At 37.5% G+C, this 23,788-nt stretch overlaps 1 protein-coding gene across 1 annotated transcript in view; it reads left to right on the plus strand.

Annotated features, from left to right (window-relative positions):
* Positions 1 to 23,788, plus strand: part of SLIT3 (slit guidance ligand 3) — a gene marked incomplete at its 5' end in the record, with an annotated part of 500,013 nt that overhangs the window by 15,025 nt on the left and 461,200 nt on the right. The window contains one exon of the mRNA XM_009641607.2: positions 14,571 to 14,642. Within this exon, the coding sequence (XP_009639902.1) occupies positions 14,571 to 14,642 (72 nt within the window). The remainder of the gene's footprint in view (positions 1 to 14,570; positions 14,643 to 23,788) is intronic.

Here is a 23,788-nt window from a genome sequence, read left to right on the forward strand (position 1 = left end):
TGGCGTGGTAGGGGGGGCGGGGGGGTGGGGAGGGGAGACAGTATTAAAACTGTGGTGGCAAAAATAGTAAGCATGGAACAAATTGTAGAAGCCAAACCTGATAAATCTGTGAGGTACCCAGTCTGCATTTTGCCTTTGCATGGTCAGTCTCCTCTTTAGTGTCTTCACAAAGCTGGCTGCATTTCTGTTTCAAAATTTAAGTAATTGAAGCAACATTGTGAAAAGGTCTTATAGACCTCTTATAGAAGAGTAAAAAAAAGCTTTAACATAGAAAAAAAATAGGCGTTTGGGGCTTTTTTGGAGGCATACGTTGTCATTCTGTGGGCATTGCATACTTGAAAAATGTAGTGCTTAGCCATGTAGTGTACTCTGATCCTGGTATTACCTTGGATGAGAGGCATCTGCAATTTGGATTTGGATGTTGGTTTTTTTCCTCATTTTAAAGCATATAACTTTAGATTTACTGAAATTAGTCAAGCATTATTTCAAGCACTGAAATGTGTACTTGTCCGTGCACACAGATGAGCCATTGTTTGATGTGAGTACAGGTTATGTGCTTGGAAATAGTTTATATTTCTTATGATCATTTGAGAGAAAAGTAAAAATTCCCTTGTCCTTTTCTATTACCCTCTTAAAAATATGGCAAACTGTCAGTTTGCCACAAAATTCTGTGATTGCTATGCTTGAAGTTGCAGGACTGAAAAAGTGGTTGCCCGTTAATTTGGGAAAGAAATCCATGGTCAATTTGGTAAAACTTGCTCCATATCTGTCAACAGTGGGTTTGATAATGTGTGTGTCCTTGCACATCAGAAAGCCCCATTTTTTTGGAACTGTAGTTGATGTGAATGGCACAAGCGTATTTAAATGGTAGAAATGTCACCCTTTGCCTTCTGCTATTGATGATACCTTGCATGAGCTAGATCTTGTGCACGTGTTCTGGAGATGAAATGGAAAGAACGGGTAATAAGAGACAAGTGTATGCCTTGATCAGCTGGTGGCTGGTGAGTCCTCTGCACTACCTGCTGCTTAACACAGGTGTGTACCTTTCCTGAAAAATTTGTGTTTATACAGGACCATCTTTAGCAAAAAATTTCTTAAGCCTGTAATAGTGATAAACTAGTTCAAAGATTAATCCCCCCCCTCTTTTGTCCGTAAGTCAAATGAACAAGAACTATATTTCTTTATAAGTTTGTTTTTCTGGGACTGTTGTTGGAATAAATTTTTAAATGGTACAGTAGCTGTCACCTTCTTACCCTTTAGGGACTATTCAGTGAATGAAGTAGTTATGAGAAACTGCTTGTAATGATTCTTTGAAGACGTGTAGATTTGTAGATGCATAGTGGTAATCTCTTCTAATTGGATATATGCATTTGGGAAAATGATAGTTCTGGATAACTGTGTTTATGTACAGTGGACTCAGAGGGCACTGATATCCTCAAATTTCATAGTTTACTATGTCTGTGGCACGTAATTATATAGTTACATATTACTCGGCCATTGCTGGACAGCCAAGGTTTTTTTTTGTTATTGCTGATGCAAGAGTGAACCTTTTATTTCTTCTGTAAACATTAAAAAAAAAAAAAATAAAAAAAAAATTGGCACCTCTCTTCTGAAGGAAGCCATTAGCAGCTCTGTCAATAGGTCTGCACAGGAGGAATCCAAACACAGGAAAAGTGCAAGAGAGGCAAAGGGCAGCTAGCAAGAAAGCAGGATGCATGCTTCAGTGAATTGGGTTTGGTTTGCATTAGTACATCTGACCAGGGCTACAAAACAAAGAGGTTTATTTTAACAATATGATAATAAACGAGCCTGGTTTCATCAAAAACATTTTCATAGTAGGTCACTGACCCATAAGAACTCATGGAAAAACAAATTTGGGTCTCATGTAAACGAGATTTTGTAACCACAGGATTCTTAAGCTTCTGAAAGCGATGGTTACAAAGCAAATGGAATAATGACACTTCCACTACAATGTAACCATAATTCAGTTGGAATAGCTGGTCAGCATTGAACATTACTTCAGAGGTTTTAAACAGTATGCTTTTCTGTGGCTTGTTTGTTTGATTTTTCGCAGGTTTTTTTATACTTGATGAAGATTTATGGGAGTATTTGTTTAAGCAAAGCACTTAAGGATTTAGCAGTCATTTCTCCAGGATCTGTAGGAAATCAAGTTCTGTGTTACTGTTGGGTAAGAACTGCTGCATCACTGGTCTGGAATAAGCTGGATGAACTTTGTTTAGCTTAAATAATTTTATCAAAAGGGTTTTGCTTCTTTGAGCTTCCTCATATTAAAAGGATTATGCCACTTGCCATCTTAGAAATAACTTAAATGTTATTGGCTGGATTTCAGCTGTCAAGCACAGCAGTCCTTAAATAATCCTGTTCCTGAGCAAAACGTGGATGGTGAACTCAAAGTACTTAACGTCTTTTAGTTCTTTCTTGGAGAATATATGAACATGTAGGTCTTGAAGCTTTTCCATCGTTGGTCAGACCAGTACAGTCTTGATCTAGCTTTTCTTCTGGCACAACTCCCTTCTGTGTTCATTGAACTGGAGCTCACCTGAAGCTGCAGCCTTCCGCACAGAACAGAACAAATTAATGTTGGCTTATAGGTAACTTTTTTTTAGTATTATGTTCTCAGTTGCCTGGAGCTGATCTCTTCTCCAGATCTTTCTTTGTCTCAAGGTGTTATAGTATGAGAAGAGAGGATTCTAGGATTCATGCAGATGTTAAGGGTATTAGGTACACATTTTAATTTTTGTCTTTGATAATTCTGAGTGGGATAGGTGTGACGCAGTATATTAGGAATATGAGAGAGATGAGAACTGCTAGGTAATGAGCACTTAAGAAAAACTGAGCCCCTGCATTTGAAAACTTGCAGGGGAAGTGGATGGGAGGTAATCATCACAGAAATTGGGTGTGCTCCATTTTTAGATAAGAGCTTCTTTATGACAATGGATTTTTGTGGGTGCTTACCTACCCCTTGTGACTTCCTAGTGAGAAACTGTCCTTTGAATGAGTTGTGATAGGTAATTCCCCCAGGCTTGTGATAAGGCAGTCACAAGAGCTGCTTTTTCATTCTCAAATTTAAGTCAAGTGTACAGTCTGCTCTTTGTTCCACTTAATTATTTCCTTATATTCATTCTGTTGGCTTTGGAGGATGCATCCTTTGTTAAGCATCCAGTTTGATTTCAGGGAGGAGATGATTCTGCTAGTCTTCCTTTTTTAATAGGTCTGCTTGGCATACAGCCCCAGGGGGAAGGAGTAACACATTGCTGGAGAAGCATTCTTTACTATATATGGAGAGGCGTGGTGAGCTGGGCTGGTATCGAGTTATTAAAACAGATCAAATAAGAACAGTGTTCTGTTTCTTCTGGAAAAATGGCAATAATAATTCTATGTGCAAGGTTTTTTTGCTAATTATTCACAGCTATTTCTGACTTCTGGAAATGGTTAGTTTGATGAATATAAACTTTTAAGACTTGTCAGCAGGGGCAATAGTCTTGGAGATGTGCACGCGAAAATTTACTTTTTGCTTTCTTCGTTAGGGCTTCAGCCCTGACTCGGAGAGATTACTCTCTGGCATAAGAAAATGGTTCAACCATGTCTACTTTATTCTTACTACCTTTACAAAAATTGATTAAGTATTAAAAGTGGTGGACACTTAAGGATACTGCAATAGATTCTCGATGTTCCTTGGATAGTCCTATTGTTTTCACTTAGCCTGTGGAGGAATAACAAGAAAGTAACTACATTTTGTTTCATTCTGTATTAGGGTTTTGAAGATACAAAAATTGAAGGATTTTATGTGAATCTCTACCTTTTTTTAGATTTGAAATAAGAGAACTTATTAAAAGCATTGCAGAAACAGACAGCTTCTGCTGTCTCTAGACATAGAGCGTCTCTATGTTTGAGGGTTTATTGATCAAGCTTTTTTGGATTTATTTGAATGCCAGTTAACAGAAATTGTCAATTCTTGTGTGTTAAAGGTGGAAAGGCAGATATAAACTACCATGCTGCATGAATGTAGCTGATTGGTTTTATAAATATGGTAGTAAGTTAAGAGATTCTTCTTGGACTCTTCCTTGCTACTTCTGGATTTACAGGATTCTTTCTGCTGACACTGTCGTTAATAAGTGCTCTCTGATACTTAAGATTCTCTATTCCCTTCAGTTAGGTTGGCACTAACACTTCTGACCGTTTCTGTATGATACAGAGCATTGATCTCGTGTCTTTAATGCATACATGAATGTTACTAGACCTTTTTTCATGTTGGCTTTGGGAAGATGTTGAAATTTAAACCTGTTCCTTATATTTTTTTTTGGCCTGTGTTACTAGTTTATTCCTGGCCAGAGGAAATCTGTGTATAATGCTTACATACTGTCTGTTCTCCATCTTAATGTCAGATTTTTTTTCATATGAAGAGATCCTAAAAATACAAGTTCTTATAATGAAACCCAAGAAGTATTATAGAGCTACCAGTTTGTATGTTGCTGCTTTGTACAAAGAAATGTAGTGTGCTTCTGATAGAGGGTAGATAATCTTTTTCAGTCTAATGAAAAATTACTAATAAAGGTTATTACTTCTGACAGCTTTGAAAATGTGAACCAGGACCACCCAGTCTGCTGTGTTTGTAATAAGGGATCTCAAAGTTGTAACTGTTGTAAACTGTTTTCCTTCAGAAAACAGTCCCTTAGCAACATGCAGCGGTGTATCTCTCGGTTTTTGGAAAAGCTTCTGTACTAACATGTCATGTAAATCAAGAAGTTCACTTCTTCCACACCATAATCCGGTAATATGGTTGTGCTGTGCTTCCTTGTAGCAATGTTACTGAAATTCCATTATATATTGTCTGGCTTTATTTCCTAGTATAGTAATATAAAGAGGTGCTGACAGAAAGTGGTGGACAAGGTTGACTTTTTTTAATGGATGCTGTATCGTGACTCTCTTCCCTTACAAAAAGGAAGTGATAGAAAGCAGAGGAAAAAAGTTACGTTAACGACCACAGCACATTTCTTGTGCTAATAGGATTTTCTGATGAAACCATTGAGTAAAATTGTCTGTGCTCCTGCTTTACTGTTTTCCAAGTCAGTGCTGTTAAAAAGAGAAAACTTAGTAATCCCTTAGAGTTCAATAACTCCTGTCTTTCTGTCTGAATCTCCTGTTATGCATTAATTCATTTTTATTGCTTCTTGGTTACGCCCAAACTTGTGATGTAACCGCTTCGCTCTTTAAGTAACTCTCAGAAACTACTTCAACTACATCATGTTCCCTAAGGCTGTTCTCCAAGGACAATGCCATAGAGCTCTTAATAACAAAGGAGGAAAAAAAGCTAGCTTGTTTATTGCCAAAAATGAGACCCAGATGTTTTGAGTGTGAATAAAATAAATGACCAAATTGGGGAGTGAACCCAAACTTACTTGGATAATTTCTGGATAGTAAAGGCTGGAGTACCAAGACTGCTCCCTTGATAACTACCCGTTTGAAAAATTTAAAAACGCTGTAATTTTGATTTTCTGTTGGAGCATGAGTTAATAGGTAGAAATGTGAATATAGGTGTTAAATCAAATTTGAAAGTTGTTGAACTTGTGTGGAAAGGAACGGAGTACTACTTATTTCATGACAAATATGCAGTGCTTTGGTTTGGTAGTAAAGCTGTTGATGCTCAGTACAAAAACAGACACAGAATTTGGAGGCCAGTGGGTATCACATGCATGCATGGGGTTCAAACAAGATAACTGCTATATTCAAAAAGACAGCTGACAGTTTATATCATAGCCTGCATATCAACTTACATTTTTTGGTTGAATGTGTTCACTAATATATAAGAATAGTATTAGTAAATATAATACTGCAAAACATTTTAAATAGCAAGTAAAGAGGCGTCTAAGAGCTTTGTGTTGTGAGATCTAGCAGAAGCCAGGTTCTTTCCTTTTTCTTCCATAGCCATGTAAACTTAGTGATTTCTGCTCATGCCTTGAATATTTGCCAGTTGCATGAAGCATGTTTTACTGATGTTATGCTATCCAAAATTTTCAGACCAAGTCAGTAGCATAATGAGCAATGAAATTGCCTTGGAAAACTGCACAATTTCCCAGGTTTGAATAAATAACACTCGCATTGCTTTTACACTTGGTTTTTATATTGGTTACATAGTCCATGGGAAGTAGGTGAATGCCTCTTGGGGGCTTTGAAGTGAGCACGGAGGAAATTTATCATGCAGTGAGTGGGCATCTCTTCACTGAACTTTGCACAAAAGGGGTTTGGAGTTTTCCTTGGTTTGCTTCTTAATCAGAGTAAAACTGTTCCACGGCTGCAAGAACGAAGCATAAAGCTGAAAATGCTCCTTCTCGAAATACAGGTTACAGTTGCATTTGATATGATCTCTTAATGTTGCTACTGTCAGACCCATGCTAAGCATGTATTTGTACACTTTGTGTGTAAATAAGTGAGAGAAGCCACTATAAAAATAATAGCTTAGACCTACCTGTGCTATGTTGCAGATTATGAAAAAACATATTCACTCACAGAGAAATGGAGATGCATGAGCTGAAAAATATCAAGAAGGAATGTGATTGTGTTAAACAGTTCCCAAATGTCCAAATTAATTGCATAAGGAGTGCATAGGTCTTTAAGATTTAAAATGTTCTTTTACCTGTTTCTTTGACTCCTGAACTCTGAAATTCTTCTGAACTTTCTGAAGTCTTCCGAAGGTGATACAAGCTTTGAGAAGGAAGGGATATTCTGCATCTAAGGAGCATTGCGATGCATGATTGTTGAAATGGCTTTTTCCTTCATAGTTTACAGTAGCAAAGAATCTGGTTAGAGTGTTCTTGAAAAAAAGACGGAAATGGTTGCAAGTTGAAAAAATTACAGGCTTTAGTACATGTGGCTGAAGTGACAGATAAAAGATAGTCATTCTACCATAATGCAAACTGTCTCCCATGGTGGGAAGGGTAAAGAGCTGGGAAGTTGCTGGCTGACTTCTTGCTATGTTATCATTGTGCTTCCATATGCTTCTTGTTCTTTTCTATCTATACTGATCATGCCTTTGATATAGATGAAATTTTGCTCCCATTTGCTTTTCTTGTGAGCGGAGCTCCATAAGACAGCAGTACCCGAACTGGATGTGACCCTTCCAATGTGTAAACATGAGGGGTGCAGCTGAAATCAGTACCTCAAAGGAAGTTTTCTCTCCAGTAAAACATGACCTCTGGCTTGAAAACAACTTGAAAATTTTCCTGTCAAAATTGAGATTCTTTCCTCATCCAGAAGTTATCCGGAAGCAAAAAAAAAAAAAAAAAGGACTGAACCAAAAATATCATAAAGGTAAAAATAACCCTTGTAAAATGTAGGTCTTTTCATCCATTTATTTCATAGAATGGTCCTGATAAATGTCTTCAATCTACCTCTAGTCTGGTAGCATGGTTTCTTTCCAAGCTCCAATAGTTGTTTTTTACTCTGTTTTTTAATAGTCAGGGGAATCTTAATAGCTAAGTTTCTCTCCTCTCCCAGCTTCAGACAGAGGAAGAAATATTATTAGCCTGGTTGGAGCCAGGAAGGTAGGAATTTCACAGTTAATAACTTCTCCATTGTTTTTTTAAGGGCCCTTGATAGCCTGTGATTGACGTTTAAGTTGTTTCCCTCTATCCCTTTGCCTTCAGGACATAGGAGTCCCCCAATGGGTGGTAGGCTGAGGGAGGAAGGGGAGAAACTGGCACTTGTTATGTATATGAGCAAAGTGTTTGGGGGTGTGTGTGTGAGAGGGGGTGTTTGTCCTTTCTTGAAACAGTGTGTTTGATGCTGTATGGCTGCTCTAAAGACAACAATAATATAGTGGACAGTTTCGTGCATGCTTCTTGTGACTTTTAAAGGTCACAAATTCTATAAATCTTTATTTTAGGCTATCTGAATCACAAAGCAAGAAAATGCCGTTTGTAACACGATAGAGCTATGAAGTATAGATATTTATGTATTTATATGAGAATAGAAGTCAGCATGCAATATAACTAGGAGGAGCAAAAGAGCTTACTTGAAGGCGTGTGTGTGGCAGAGTTGGGATTCAAGGGCTTTGGCTGAAATAAAATGAGAAGGAAATAATGTTCATAGAGATATATGCATAGCTATATGCATACATTTACCTATGTACACATTTACCTATCTCTTGATCATAGCTGTAATTATGAATATTTTGCTTTTCTCCCTGATGTTCAAATAGTCTTTTTAAGCCTTACCTTGGGAACACTGAATTTGTTGCAGCAGGCAAGCTTCATAGTCTAAAGAGACTTTGCAGAAGTGCTTTGAGTACAGGCTTAAAATCTACATTTGTATTGTTTAGTAGAAATAAAAATTTCTACTATTGAGTTTAAATTCTTTCCTGATGAAACTGAACAGAAAAACAATTTACAAAAGCCAGAAGATAATGGCCATGCTAGCTCAGACCCAAGGTATGAGTAAGCCAGTATCATGTCTCCAGTTGAAATTCTCTAAGGAAGAGCAAATGAAAACACAGCAGATATATAAATTATATTGTGACAGGGATCACTTGAATCATCAGTTGGGTCTTTGTAATGAATTTTACTTAATGTTTTTTTGTAATTGTTTGTCTTCTATACCCACATAAACTAGCAACGAATGATGTACAATCAGTTGTTACACAATTTAACTGCCTGTTATGTGGGAAAATTAACTCCATTTGTTTTTTGAAGCTACCATCAACAACATGCGATAGTTCCAAGTTTTTTCCTGTATTACAAAAGATGAGAACAACTGTTTCTTATCACCTTCCCTTGCTTCATAATTGTACAGACCTTTAGCATATTCTCCTTCAGCTGTTTTCCCTGTGGGGAGTCTCTGTCTACTGAGTTGTTGTACTATAGAAGCTTCTCTGTAACTCTGAACATCCTTGCATTGCGAGACAGCAGTGAGTTTTTTTCATTGGTCTGCTTCCTGATAAGTGATTTTCAGGTTGGAGACTGCTGTTGTATGCATGAACTGAAAAATCTATTTCCTTGAATATCTAGTAAATTTTACCTGCAATAAATTATATATGTCATTTTGCCATTCGAGCACTAAATAACATTAGTTCTTTCTGAAATTTGTAATCAGCCGTCACTTCATTTCACCAACAAATTTTGTCAACCCCTACACCTACAAATTTTCACATCACCTGTGAGTATGTTGAACTATTTGGGCCCTCATAGAAGTCCTTCTTCCCTCCAGTGGTGACCACCTTACTTTTTCCAGTTCCCACTGCAGTTGATACTTGTGATATAGTCTTTGGCAGATCTAAATGTTACCTGAGTAACAAATTTAGATTGCTCCTGTGAAGTAGAGTTAAGAGCTTAGTAAGTGGATGAAGGGTTAAAAATAGTTGGGTTCATGTGCCTGAGTCCAACTTGCAATGCAGCACCTGTAAAAATCTTGAGTGATTTTAGCTGCAACTTGCACTTCCTGATAATGCTGTGGAAGACTCTGGCTGACTTTGGGGAAGAATGGGCAAGTCTCTTGGGTTTTAATTTTTTAAAAATTATTTTTATTTGTTTTCTGATTTCTTGGTTTCTTTTGCAGCTTTTCTCTCCAAGCTACTTGTGTCCTTTTTTTTTTTCCCCCCTGTCTGCTTCTATAGTGAATTCCTGCATACAGAAATACAGGGTGTTAGCCTTTACCATTTACACCTTCCTAAGCATCTTCAATGGAAGCATAGGTGAATATATGTTTGTGCCTAGCAAGAGAACATTGTGCTAGTGTAGTGGTCTTACATGGATGCCTCAGTGACATATGGACTCCTGCAGGCCCATTGCTTACACTTTGAGAGCTATTGTGCACAGCTGGTGGTTGGTCAGCTTTTATGGGTGACTTATGGGGACTTGAGGAGCAGACTCACAAAAAAGAATGTGCAAAGTTATATTTTCCATGCATAGTAGTGGTTAAAGTAATCTGGAAGATGGAGGGAGTTGCAGTGTATGGAGATTGTTGACTGAACAGTCAGCGTGTGTCTAATCAGACTTAATAAGTTTGACTTGATGCAGGTATTGCCAGAGCTGATATGACTCCTGGAGAGCCTCTCTGCACAGTTCTTCAGCTTCCAGGAGGTTTTATTAGTCTGGACTCCATGCTGTGCACATCCAGAGTTGCTTCTGATCCAGCACTGGAGCTAATCTGTTCTGTGGCATTAGATGATTATGCATCATTCTGCCCAGTGCTCTGAATTCCCGGAATACTTTGCAGGTCTTACTAGCTGTAAAACATCCAGCTCAAAATACTTCAGAGACTGAACAGCTGCATTCTCATCCAGCAGGCCCAGGTCGAATAACGTGGACCAGATCTTGCCTGGCTCTGCGCCCCAGATTCCTTCCTTCCTCTGGGCGTACCTCAGTGCTGGGATGGTGGTGGTTGGTGCTATGTGTGTGCACAGTGCTGGTTGCACGGTGGATGTGTTTCTAACAGGAGAGAAGAGGACAGATCAAAGATTTTGGCTGGTGTGCTGTCAGTCCCTGGTGGAGTTACCAGTTTGAACAATGCGAAGGATTTAGGGTGATGGTCAAGATTTAATTAATTTTGTTCATGAGAAAATGTAAATGGTCTTTTCTTTAATTCTGGTCTACTCTTCAGGTTCACATAACTGACGTGTCATTCCTTCATGGTGTAGTTAGTTGCAGTTGCAAAAATGGCTTAGTTTTTAAATCCAATTTCCAGATATCATATCTTGATGTTATTTCTATTTTAAATAACTCACTAACTTAAAATAAGGAGTATCTATATTTGTTAATTCAGTGTAGTCACAAGAACAGTGTCCACAAAATCATTTTACAAGACTTTGGCTTGTTTTGTTTATTATCTGTTTGCAGACCATTTTTATTTTATTGTAATAATATATGGCTTCACCTTTTCCTAGATACTTGTTATAAAATCAGAAATACTGTTGTAGTTAGAATTAAAGACCTGACAGGACCAGATTTAGGCAGTAACACTGATGGCGAAAGGCTCTCATAGGTAACAGGCTTAGGGAAGCACGGAGAATTTCTACACCGCTCGCTGAGTTGGTTTGTGCGTGTAGGGGCTGCTGCACAGTGGGTTCCTTAAAGTGTGCTCAGCCTGTGCTTTGAAGTTCCCCTTAGGAATGGCTACATTAAAGCGTGCCCTGCCCCGTGCTGGCGTTCCAAACATTTACTTCACCTTGCAGTTGAAGTTTCCTTAGTTGTCCTAGAGCTTACTGATAGATGAGGATGAAGTGACGTTCTTGTCAAATGGTGTGTTAGAACTATTCCACTACGTTTCATTTGTGTTTGTTACTTCTCTGTCAAACTGGAGGAAACAGTGCTTATATAAATAACCATTCAGAACTTTTGCTCTTTTCATTAAATAATTTTCAAACACTTCCATGTCTCTCTTACAGGATTTAAAAACATCCTGTCTGGTACTTTGATACTGTTGTATTTGCAAACTTTCTTTATGGCCTTTCTCTCAAGCCCAGGAAGAGAAATAAGAAGTATAATTGGGATTTTTCCTAGGCTATTTGTGGCTTTCTGGCACATAATTAATGTAAGCATGGTAAATGTGTCCCACATCAAGTACGTCTAACTTCATATGAGGTGATCTACTCTTCTACTGCAATACTCACCTAAGTATGAGTTATTTAAGTACAGTAGGTGATGTTCAAGAGAAACAAAACCTCATTCATTTTCCAAATCAAATGATGAATCAACTGACTTTTGGCAGAAATTCCAAGTTGCAGTAAATCTCAGGAAGTGATGTTTGGAGACCTCAGTAGCTTGAACCAAGACATCAGTAGCCGTGGACTCTTCTAATGTTTGCTGTTACCTCAGATCACTTAGTTATCAATTAGAGGTGTAGCCTTGGCTTTACTAGCTGCATGCTCTGGTTGTGATGGAAGTGCTGTGCACTTACTGTGTTTTGAGGACAGTATTGTGTGCGGGAGCACTGACCTGGGATGATGGGTTATTTTGAAAATCAAGCTTACAAGATTTAAGGCAAAGGAAGAATGTCATTAAGTTACCGGTCTTGATCAATGGATTCGCCTTGCTTACTGCTGCAGTATAAAAAGACCAACACTTCATTTTTAACAGTATAATGTTAAAAATACTAAATTTAGACTAATATGAAATGTTTACTGCTAGTGAACAGTAGGTCACAATGTGTGTTTTTCAAACGTGTCCTTGTGTGGACTTTACTTCATGTGATGTTTGAAAGAAAATCAATACTAAGGTAATGTCAGGATGAAATCTTAAAATGCTTGGAATAATTTAAAAGGGCAACTGAGAACTTGGTCTTTATCTGTCACAGGTAGGGCAGTGTTGGTCCATACAGATAGTAGGAAATCACTTAACATATTTGATGTCCTGGATTAATTTGAGAATAAATTAGGGAAAAAATTTTGATGTTAGCTTTTTTTCTCTAAGAAGTTTTTTGTGTCATTGCAAATTCTAGGTGTTTGACTTCTCAAGTTGCAAACTTTATACCTGTTCTAGAAACTTAATCTGATTTTGCTTTGTTTCTCTGGCTTAAAAAAAATGGCATAAACTCAGCGTTTGTGAAATCCTTGCAAGTAGAGGTAAGAATATCGTTAAAATGTATTCCTTGGGCATTGCTTTGAGACAAGTCAGATGATTTTGGATTGACAGTGGATAATTGCATGTACATTGTGAGAGCTGAAATGATGATCAGACACAGTAATAAACATTAGACAGCTACGAGGGATTGATGCATTTCACTGGCAGTCTTTTTCATTCTGATCGATAAATCAGTTCAACATATTTGGTGTCTCTCAGGAGCTAGTGGTAGTCTTAATGGGGATAGAACTGAGGAGTGCTAACACCTGTATTATTGTAAGTAATTTTTTTTGTTGTATTTCAGCCTGCTAAGTAGATCAACTATTTTAGAATGTAAATATGCTTAACTGAAAATGTGAATTTGAGTATTAAGTAGCACATGAGTATTGACGTTAAATTAAACGAGATTAAGATGAAGTTTAATTTGCTATAGAAGTGTGAAATTTCACATGAGTAAAGGAATCCAGTTTAAAATCTTCCCACGTACTTTCTCAAATGCTAACCAGTGCTTAGTATCTCTCATGTTGTTTGGTGTTTCGTTTACTGGTTTACTCATTTATCTCAGAAATGTAATTGGGTAGTCAGTAGAAGCACTGTGAAATAACCAATTTTTGTATTTGCTTAAGTTAGCATGTGGCATGCGTAATGCATAATATTTAGGCTCTGTAAGCAAGCTTGCAAATGCAGCCTTTCATCTGTTCTAGGTGTCAGGAAGAAAGAAGTAAATATTCCCCTCTCCCCCATCACCCCTTAATCTTGCAAGGCATGTTCATATGGTCGCCACATGAAAACCCCACAACATTAGTTTGATCTCTGAGGAAGGCCTTTCAATTAAAAAAAAAAAAAAAAAAATCTTGAATCCTGATAGTGAAATTACTCATTGTGCAAGAAAACTGGAGACGAGATACTGGGTGCTAAGTACCAGTAGGTTTCTAAAAGTTCCGGTGTCTTCTGAGATCAAAATTCCAGCAAAAATGAATCTATTACCAAAATTAACTTTTAAGGTAGATTGGGAACAAAGGAGGCATAAATACAGGCTTATATATGAACATGTATGAAAGGTCAGTGTCCTATTTAGAACAGTGGAGTTGTATGTAATGATTTAGGTCAACTTTGCTATGCAGATAACATTCATTAGGACTGTGAAAGCAAGAGACAGTTTTTATTGCCAGGCAACAAAAAAAGGATTGTAGAAAAAGTTTGTTTCTTATAAGTAAACTGCTTTTAGATTTTGCAGGGCTGTCATGCATTTTACGAAGGGGAGGAAGCTTATGCTTTTCATAGCTACTAGGCTGGAGTAACTTGTAACAGTTGATTTCTTACACTGATGACCACAAGTTGTCAATTGTAAAACTTTTGACAGTGAGTTAAATGGACTAATATAAGAACATAAAGAAGTTCTCTGAAATGTTTCTGAAAGAATCTTTAAGATTCTGTTCAAAATCACCATGTATTTGTCTGGTTACTTTAATGTTCGTATGTTCTACAACAGTGCTCAAACTTTCAAAGTAAAGTTTTAAGAAAATTCTTAAAAAAAATCTTTTATATTGCAGAAACAATAGCTAATCGGGGAATAATCTTGGTTGGACAAGTTACTTCGTTTACTGTACCTATGTTTTTAGGAGGAGAGAGAGAATCCAGATACCTCCTGGTAACTATTCTCAGAGCAGTGAAAGCTGTCCATGGGGGCCATATGATCTGCTGTTAGTAGGCATCCAGAGGAAAAGAAGATAGATTTCTGTACTCATCCGTATTAAAACATTCAGACTTTCTGGTGACTGTCACTTGACTCCCTAAGTGAAGTATCTAGGCAGGTGGTCTACAGATGGCATGATCTGTTTAGCTTGTGTATGAATAATGTACATAATGCATTCTATGCTGAGTTCATAGAATGAGGTTTAATACAATGGGAGCTTCATGTGTTTATGTATAATACAATGAGCTGCTTAAATTGGAAGATAATCTAATTTCTTTTTTATTCTAATTGTAACTGTTTAGGCGTCTGAACAAGAATAAATTGCAAGTTCTTCCAGAGCTGCTTTTTCAGAACACACAGAAGTTAACTAGATTGTAAGTATAATCTGATTTATGTTTCTGTTGTATGTTCCTTATTATACAGATTTTAATGCTTGTGTTTTGACTGTGGCAAGAGGTTTAATTTTTGGGATATTAGAACTGCTAGGTAGTAAGGGCTCTTAAGATGATGGGTTATGTTGGCATGTGTGTAGTTGTAGTTCAGTAGGGCATAAATATCAGACGGAAGAGTAACCACAAAACTTTCCTGTTCCTCATATGTTTCCCATGATGACTTTTCAAGGTCAATTATTTTCAACCCTCTGTATAGAGTTGTGGAAGCCATGCGAAGTGCCAGCTTCTCATATCTGGTATAGTCTAGATGTCTACAAAGAGAGATTGCATACTCTTATTTAAAAATTAGCATGTTGACATAGTACAGATTGCTGTAACCTTTATAGTTTTAAAAATTATCTTTTCAATTTAGTCAAGGCATTGCCAGGCAGACCAGCAGTTATGGCTGCTGCCTTGTCAGTCAGGAAGATGAGGAAGTATGGAGAGGTGAAGAATTTTTGATTTCCTTGAAATACAAAAACTGTGTTGTAAGATGTTTAGATGGCATTAAGACCAGTTTGAACAGCAAGAGAAGACTAATATGAGCTTGGCATCTTTTTTTTTTTTTTTTTTTGGTGGGGGAAGGGAGAGAGTGGTGTTAGCACAGTGACTGGGTGATTTTTAAAGTATATTTAAAAAAAAAAAAAGGGACTAGAAATAAAGTGGGTGAGCAGGTGCCTGCACAGTTACTATCAAGAAAAGTCATCTGCCTTTTTAAAGGAGTAGTCAAAAGCTGTTTGAAATCGCTTTCTAGATCCTGCCAAAGTTAAACTCGTGATCCAGTCTGTCTTTTTGTAAGATGTGCTATATGGTAAACTGTTTTTTTATGCTTGAGTTTACGTCTAGAAGATGAGTTAGTAAGATTTATGATTTGGCTTGTGAAATTGTAAAGTTTCTACAGGATTGCTGAAGAGTTGCTACATCCATGTGGGGTTTTCATAACTGTCTCAATAACTATATGCATCCAAACAAAGCATTTAGGCAGTGCAGTAAATCTTTTCTTCCTGTGGAAATATGAAACACGTGATGATGGTAAAGATTAATTTTGCAGTCAGCTGACTATTTAAAAAAGTAGGCTCTTTTTGGTGTTTTAAAAGCAGACAAATTGATCAGTCTTGTGCAGCAAGTGATACTGATACAGTTTTGGAGAATTTCTGTAATGAACTTTGCCTGAACTTGCTCATGAAAAACTGTACAAGTGAATGACATTGTTCTGGAGATTAAAAAAAATATATTTAAATGTAAATAATTACTAACTATTGCTCTCTTAATCTCAAAATCTGCTTAATAAATTGTCGTTGGATTTGTTTTTGCAAGCTTTATCGCAGCTTTTTGAATGCACTAGAAAATGTTTGCTCAGTGGATTTGCTAGGGCTGAGTGATTTGGTTGTATTTCCTAGTGTTCCTTGTGTGTTTTTGAAATTCTGTATCTTGAAGCTCCTATTGAGTATAAAGCTTGAGCTGGTACTTACTTGCAGATACCACTGTCTGGTCTCCAGAAGATGCTGGTGGTATTTATTTCTTAGAAGAGTTGCTTCATGTAGGTTGGTTGTCTAAGGAAATGGTGATGCTTTCAAGATTAAAAAAAAAAATAAAAAAATAGAGTTTACATGTATCCACCAATACAAATTCTAGCTTAACATGTTGAAGCTTCCTATGTGAGCTTCATTAGGCTGAAAGGAACTTTCTGCTAATTTGCGGTTTCAAGGGAAGGTTGTGTATGCGGATGACTTGTGCCCATCTGGCTTAAGCAGCCTTGCTCAAAGAAACTGAGTGAAAGTAATTGAGGCTTTTCAGTACCAGAGTGTGTGTTTCTTAGTAGATCATGTAATCATGATACATTATAGTCCTTAACAGCCAGAGTAATAATTTTGGTTTTAGAATATAAAGATTGTAATAAAATCACATAAAATAGAATGATTAATGTGAATGCTGTATTCTGTAATGCCTCCCAACGGATGCTGTCGAAATATTTGTCTTTATTCGCTGACATGCATTCAAAGTCTTGCGTACTGTTTAATAGTGCTTTAGATAGATCACTTTAGCACTGTTTGTCAGTAGAAACTTGCTTTTTCTTTTGAAGATCTAAGTGTTATATAAATATAGTGGATATTTTAAGTAAATAAATCTTAGCTAAGTGAAGTGTTATGGTTCCAGATGCAGTTTAGTTTTATGTTTTTCAGTGATGGGATAAGAACAAGAAATTTGCTACCTAGTAGAATTTGTAAAAATATTTATACTTTGCAGAAAAAATAAAAATACATGTCTAAGGAGGTTACTTTCTAGTTTTTTTTGTTACTGTCTTGGTCCTGCTGCTAGTAGATTTTGGAGTTGTTCTTCCTCACTTCTGTTTTGACTTGTCTTAAATCCAGCAGTGCCAGTCTATGTTGTTCGCACCTGGCATTCTGGGTGAAGGGCTTTGGAGCGGCATGATTCCTGTATTTTGCCCCTGTGCCTGCCCTGACCTGGCCTTTCAAGAAGAAAGCATAGCTTAGAACGTGATGAAAGGGAATTAAAGAAATGAACTAAAAATTTTTAAGAGGGACTGATACATGGGTATTGTAAATTCTGTGGAATTTATGATGAGTGAATTAAAATGAAAGCTAAAAAGTGTAGATAATACTGACCTTAATTTTTATTTTCCATAATTTAGGTATATTATTTCTTCTGCCATCTCTTCCATCCGTTGATTCTGGGCTATTAAGCTAAGAGTCAGTTATTTTTCTTTTTCTTTAATAGTTATAATACTGACAGACTAGAAAGTCCAAAACTGAGTATTGTAGTTAAGCTTGCTACAGCTCAAATGATGCAAAATTTTGAGAGCTAAATATTGCCATGTAGTGTACTCAAAATGGAAAATCTGATTTTATTCATTGAAAATGAGGAGGTCAGTCTTGTCCACATAGCAAATGCAAATGAAATCAGCAGTGACTGTTACAGCTGCTTTCTTCAGCAGGCATGCAGTGAGCCATAACAGTCTACAACTTTGTTAATGAAGATCCAGACTAAATTTTTTTAAGTGTAGAACTAAACACAAAGGTGACATTTTAAGTTTGATAAGTTTACAATAGTGTGAAAGTTGGGCATATTTATTAGCATTAATAGAATCCGGTGGTGATGGAGTGACTTGCTTAAATGTGCAGGAATTCTGTGCACTGGAGGGTTTCAGGGAAGACCTGTTAATGTTTCGGGAATAATTAAAGGTTGCAGAACATATGTGAAGACTTTTCTGAGTGTTCTGTCAGCTGGGCTGAAATCTGCCTGTGAGTTTACTAAAGACACAATTTTTTAATATACATAAGTATCAGCAGAGTCCCTTCAGTCCTGTTGCTGCTGGGAATTGACATGTAGAACATTAGGTTTTCCTGTCAGTAATGTGCTTGAAAAGTTAGAGACCCAACCTGTTTGGCCATGTCAGGTTCTTCTCTAGTTTCATATGTGTGCTGTTTGCATCGTTTGGGACAGCTGGGCTGTTGTCCCCGATGGTGTCCCTGCTTGTCACCGTAGTGTGTTTATGTCAGGGCACTGTGCATTTTCACTGACATGCAGTCTCACTAATAAAATGTAATGTAGAAGGTTTTTCAGATTATAACTACTTCCTCAGTCAATCCCTTAGCTCCAGGTACCTTTCCCATTTTTCTCCAACTCTCTCCTGAAATGCTGAGCTACAGGATATCCTAGCACTATCCTAGTGCTGCTTAGACTTCGTTGTCACATCTGTTTGGTATTAGAAGCAGGAATATATATATAAGGGAATTAATCTTGGATGGAATTTGAAACGTCCCACGAAACGAGTTTCTCATAAGGTTTTGAGCCTTTTCCTCTAGAAAGAGTCGCTTTGAGACACGTGGATTTTGTTTGCTTTAGATAGGAGCTTGAAGTTTAACTTGGATGGTGAACAAATTCTTGATTGGATTCTCTAGTGGAAATATTTGCCACTGCTCTGTTACCTTGATTTCCTAGGTTTTAAAGCTTCTTAAATGTTTTATCTGGGATAAATAATTAAGTATCTAATAATTCAAACTGCAGGCACTTTTAATGAGAGAACTTAATCAAGGAAAAGGCACTTTTAATAAAGTGAGAAATGGAAACAAGATTTTTTTATAGTTTCCGATATTATTTTCTAGTCATAAAGAAAAAAGTTAGTATTCATCTTAGTACAAGTGATTAAATACACAGAAAAAGTATAAAAAAACTAAAACATGTAATTTAATAGTGATAAAACCAGGTTTTGATCCCAAGATAATTATTTTCTAATAGCCAAAACAACTTGTGAAATTTATCGGCCAAGTTTGTAAACATTGCTTTGTGCATGTTGGAACCATGAGCTTCCTTCGTGTGCACAGATGGTATAGAAAATCATCATAGTGTATCTGCTTTTCGCTAAAGGCCAAGTATGCTAGTGGTCTATGAGATACTTAAATATCTTTAAAAACCAAATAAATGGGGACAACCCCTCCAGCCCCCAACACTCCAACCTGTAAGGATACATTGGTTTCATTGTACCTTCCATACCCAAAGCCAGCCCCTAAGTAGTCAATGTAAAGTTCCTTTGCATAGGTGAAATAAAGTCTTTAAGTGCTCAAAACTCAGTGAGACTTGCTGTGAGAATTAATACCTCCACCAAATTTATAGCCGTGGAACATCTGTTGGGTCTGGAGCATAAGGCTGATGGGGAGTGGCTGGGGGACGTGGGGGTGTTCAGCCTGGAGAAGAGGAGGCTGAGGGGAGACCTTATCACTATCTACAACTGCCTGACAGGAGTGGGGAGGTGTTGGTCTCTTCTCTGAAGTAACAAGCAATAGGATGAGAGGAAATGGCCTCAAGTTGCACCAGGGATTTGGACTGGATACCAGGAGATACTTTTCTTCATTGAAAGGGTTATCAGGCGCTGGAACAGGCTGCCCGGGGAAGTGGTTGAGTCCCCATCCCTGGAGGTACTTAGAAGATGGGTTGGTGTGGTGCTTAGGGATGTGGTTTGGTGGTGGACTTGGCAGTGCTAGGTTAGCGGTTGGACTTGATGATCTTAAAGGTCTTTTCCAACCTAACCAATTCTATGATTCACTTTTAGTGGACTGTCTTAGTTGTCACTTGACAAAACAAACCAGGCTCTGGAAACTTAGATACTGAAACCTGATACCAAAAGTATCAGATTAGTGGTAGTATCCACTAGACTCCGAAATGAAGTTTACTTTTTAGGGTAGTACCAGAATCTAGAATTCAGACTAAAGCTGAACACTGTGGTGTAAGAGCAGAGCCCTGGGATCCTGAACTCTGAGACAAAACCAGTTCATGGCTGTGCATGTGTAATACCTTTTAAATCTCAAGGTTTTTAAGCTTTGTAGTTACAGGTGTCCCGATGTTTTCTCAAATTCATCTATAATTATTTCCAAAGAAGACTAAAGCAGCAAGATCAACAGAATGGAGATACTTTAGACAAATTATTTGTTTTAATGAAATAGTGTGAAGCGGTTAATGTGTAGTCAGGTTTTCTGCTGTGTTAATGCAGGTTCAGCTGCTTATCCCAGTCTCCAGCCAAACTTTTCTGAGGGGCTGGTACTGAGTCTTTGCTGATGGCCTCACATTAAGATTAACTCCTCTTAGGCCAGCTTCCTGAGCATCTGCCTGGACCAAAGTTCAGTCAGTTCACACAGGAGGAGTGCACCCATCACAGTCGCCTAGAGCAGGCTGGTGCTGGTGTCCTGATGGCATTTGAGTATCCCCAGGAGTAGTGGTTCCACAACCTCCCTGGCCAATCTGTGTACCAGTGCTCAGTCACCCTCACAGTAGGCAAGTGTTTCTCTATGTTCAGGCAGAATGTTTCCTATTGATGTATATATTTCTTAATTGTAAATTAATGTTTTCCAGAGGGATGTTGGTGACTATCAGTAATTATGTTTTGCTTTTTAAAGTGCTACTCAAACATTAATTAGGTGGTATTTCACTGAAACAAGTTGGAAAGGGAAACATATCACTTCAGAGATCAAAGATGGAATAAAAAAAAAAAAGAATCAAATGGGGAAAAGGGGCTACTTAGCTAACTGCTAAAATGATACAGGGAATCCAGTGCTCAACCCGCTGCATTGTGCTGTTCCTTTAGGTTAATGGTTGTCAGGAATTATCTGGCATCTGCCTTCATATAGACCTGCTGCTTTTGGAAGGACGAAAGAGGATAATATACAGAACTTGTGTTAACTTGCACTGGATCCACTGTCATTTGTAATGAAATTTAAATCATCTGTTATTTGATTATATTTAATTTTTAAAAGCTATTCTTCCTGAAATAAGAAAAATGCGTACTTCACATTTTGTTTATACTTTATTTAAAACACTGATACAAATCTCTTGTACTTTATGACCACAGCTGTGCATTGTATTAGATCATCTAAGTTTGCTAGTTTAGTATGCAATAAATGCACATTAATAGCTAATAAGGTATATATATCACTGTAAAACAGTCAAGTGAATATTGGTATGGTGCCTGGAGAGGGGCACCAGTAAAAATTGAATATCTGTTTGACCTTTGTTAACTTTTTAAGGGTAGTCTAGAAACAAGAAAGTGCGCCTACACAAGCACACCCAAAATATGCAAATGTTTCTGAAGACTTTTCAGCAAAGTTTCATTTTTGCTGTCTTTAATACCTTCATTCCTCAATTTTAATGATAAATTTATTAGACACTGAAAACCTATGTAGTTTAATTGTTTATCATATTGGCTTTTAGTTTTATTTTTACAGATTACTATTTGCCATCTCTTTCCTTGATGTGTCTGCTTCCTTATGATTTTAGTGTTTGTGTGGTGTGTCTATTTGATTTTGTGAAAGTAGTTTCATTAGATAATTCCTCACAGGAGTAGCTGCAACTGTTTAATAGCTGACCTTGTTAAGCATAAGTATCAAGGTGTACTTCACTTCTGGATTCACTGGGCAATACTGTGCCCTTCTAGTGCACGCTGTGCCTGTAGTCCGAAGCTGGCCTGGGTAAGCCAGTGTCTCCTGGTTTGAATCCGACAGGTGTAGTCTGTATTAGATTTTACCAACCCCTGCTTTCCTTTGAGAGCATTTATAGCTAAGTCTAGAACTGTCACTTGTAAACCCTCCTTTCCAGCCTGATCCTTTGCAAGCTCAAAGTATCAAATCATGACTCCTGATCAAATTCAGAGTCTTTTATCTCTCGGATGTCACCAGAAGCTGTGTTTGGAAAAGCAATGAGTTCATAAATTTTCTTAGTGTTCTACCCCCCCCCCCCGTTTGTTCTCTTTCTAGAAAGCAAGCTCTCTCAGATTGCTGACTTTAAAGCTCCATTATCATTCCACATTAAAGCAGCATCCTGACAATTCAATTGTTACTTGAGTTTGAGTTATGGTGTTGCCATGACAAAGTAGCATGAGCTTGTAACAGTGTGTTTTTGTGGTTTTATCTGCATCCAGTAATTGTAGTTTTACTGTGTATGGATCACAGCAGGTCTTTTTAGAAGACAGTAAATAATTACAGTAAGTGTTTGCTGGTCTCTAGGGTGCACTTCAGGCTTGAGAAAGATGTGCATTAGGTCAGGGGCTTGTGCTGTAGATAGCTGGATGACGTTTACACCATTTATCAAGCTGAAGTCATTTTATATCATCTTTTTGTCTCTGGTTGTAAATAATGTATGTAGTAATTTTTTTTTTAATACAAATGCACCAGTTTTATTTGGAGAGTCTAAGGATTCTTTCTTGTCTAAATTAGTGTAGTAGACTAATTTTAAATAATACGAATAAGAGGTTTTTTATTATTGTGAGAGTATAAAACAAATTAAGACATGTCAAAAAGCCAGAAGGCTCCCTCCTTAATGCTATTTTTTCTCTTGTGTGAAATGGGTTATTTAAAATTATACTGTGCAGATGTCTTGCTTCCCCTCTTAGGGGAAATAGGCATGATTGGGGAAGAAAGGGCGCTTTTTGCAAAAATTACTTCTGGGTTTTGGTGAGGTCTTTCTTCTTAGAAGTCATCTGTTGGCAACTTCTGTGATCAGGTCATCTTATTGCTCAGCTATTTAAGGTAGTTTGTGGCGAAAGATTGTATGTTTCCAGAAGAAATACCACGCATGCAGATTAAGTATAAGTCTGCTTTGGAAATAAGTTTTTTTATTATATTAGCTCGGTAACTACTGCCTTTCATTTTCACTGTTTTTTCCTATGCTATTAGAAGGGTGACATGATCTTTTGGTTGGTGTTTCATCTCAAGAAATCAGGAGGCTCCCAAGTTGCGAAATTTATTTGCCACTAAGTTATTTGGTAGCCTTAACCCTGTTGCTGGGTGTCAGTTTTCCTGAATGCAGGCTTTTTTTTAAACCGCTTTCAAACATATTCTAGTTTCAAATCACATGTCTTGGAGATAACGTATTAAAAATTATATTGTTATTGCCTGCTCAACACAATCCTGTACTGGAAAATGCTCAGTTGATTTTACTAACACCAGTAGTAAACGTGTCAGCTTACCTGAAGTACAGCCCAGGAGTTTACATCAACAGGGCTGTTGTAAATAGCTTCTGATGCTTCTTAAAATTCTTCTTATTCTTAGTGTCAGAAAAGGAATAATGATAAAATTCAGTACATAGTCACTTTATTCCAATTTGACATTAGTTCCCATCAGGGTTCATATTTTTCTCCACAACCAGGATATTTGAGAACATCCTGGAGATGATTAGCAAAATTAGGCTTTTCTGAACTTCAACAGACTGTTTTGCTCCTTTAAGTGAGCTGCAGCAAAGACCACTCGATCGGGAGTCCATGGGTAGTCATCGCCTAGGAAGTTGAAGAGGTGGTTTCTAAGGGTGGTCATGTATGCTCTGCCAATTCTGAAATGCATCCTTTTCAACAGGCTTCAACTTCTGTGTTTAGAGTGACGAGCCAAAACTGGGGGGAGACACGCAGTGACTCAGCTTCTTGGCTTTCACATGACAGAGCTATTGCAGAGTTCTCAAAATACAGTAATTGTGGGTGGGCATTATTGGCTTACCATTTTCTTACATTAGTCTTCAGAACTTGGGTCTTTTGCTTCTGCTAGCACCAGTTCAAACGCTGTAGCTCCCTAGAGTGTTGTGTTCTGGTG

This window comes from Egretta garzetta, unplaced genomic scaffold (genome assembly GCF_000687185.1).
Source record: "Egretta garzetta isolate BGI_Z169 unplaced genomic scaffold, ASM68718v1 scaffold97, whole genome shotgun sequence".
NCBI lineage: Eukaryota > Metazoa > Chordata > Aves > Pelecaniformes > Ardeidae > Egretta > Egretta garzetta.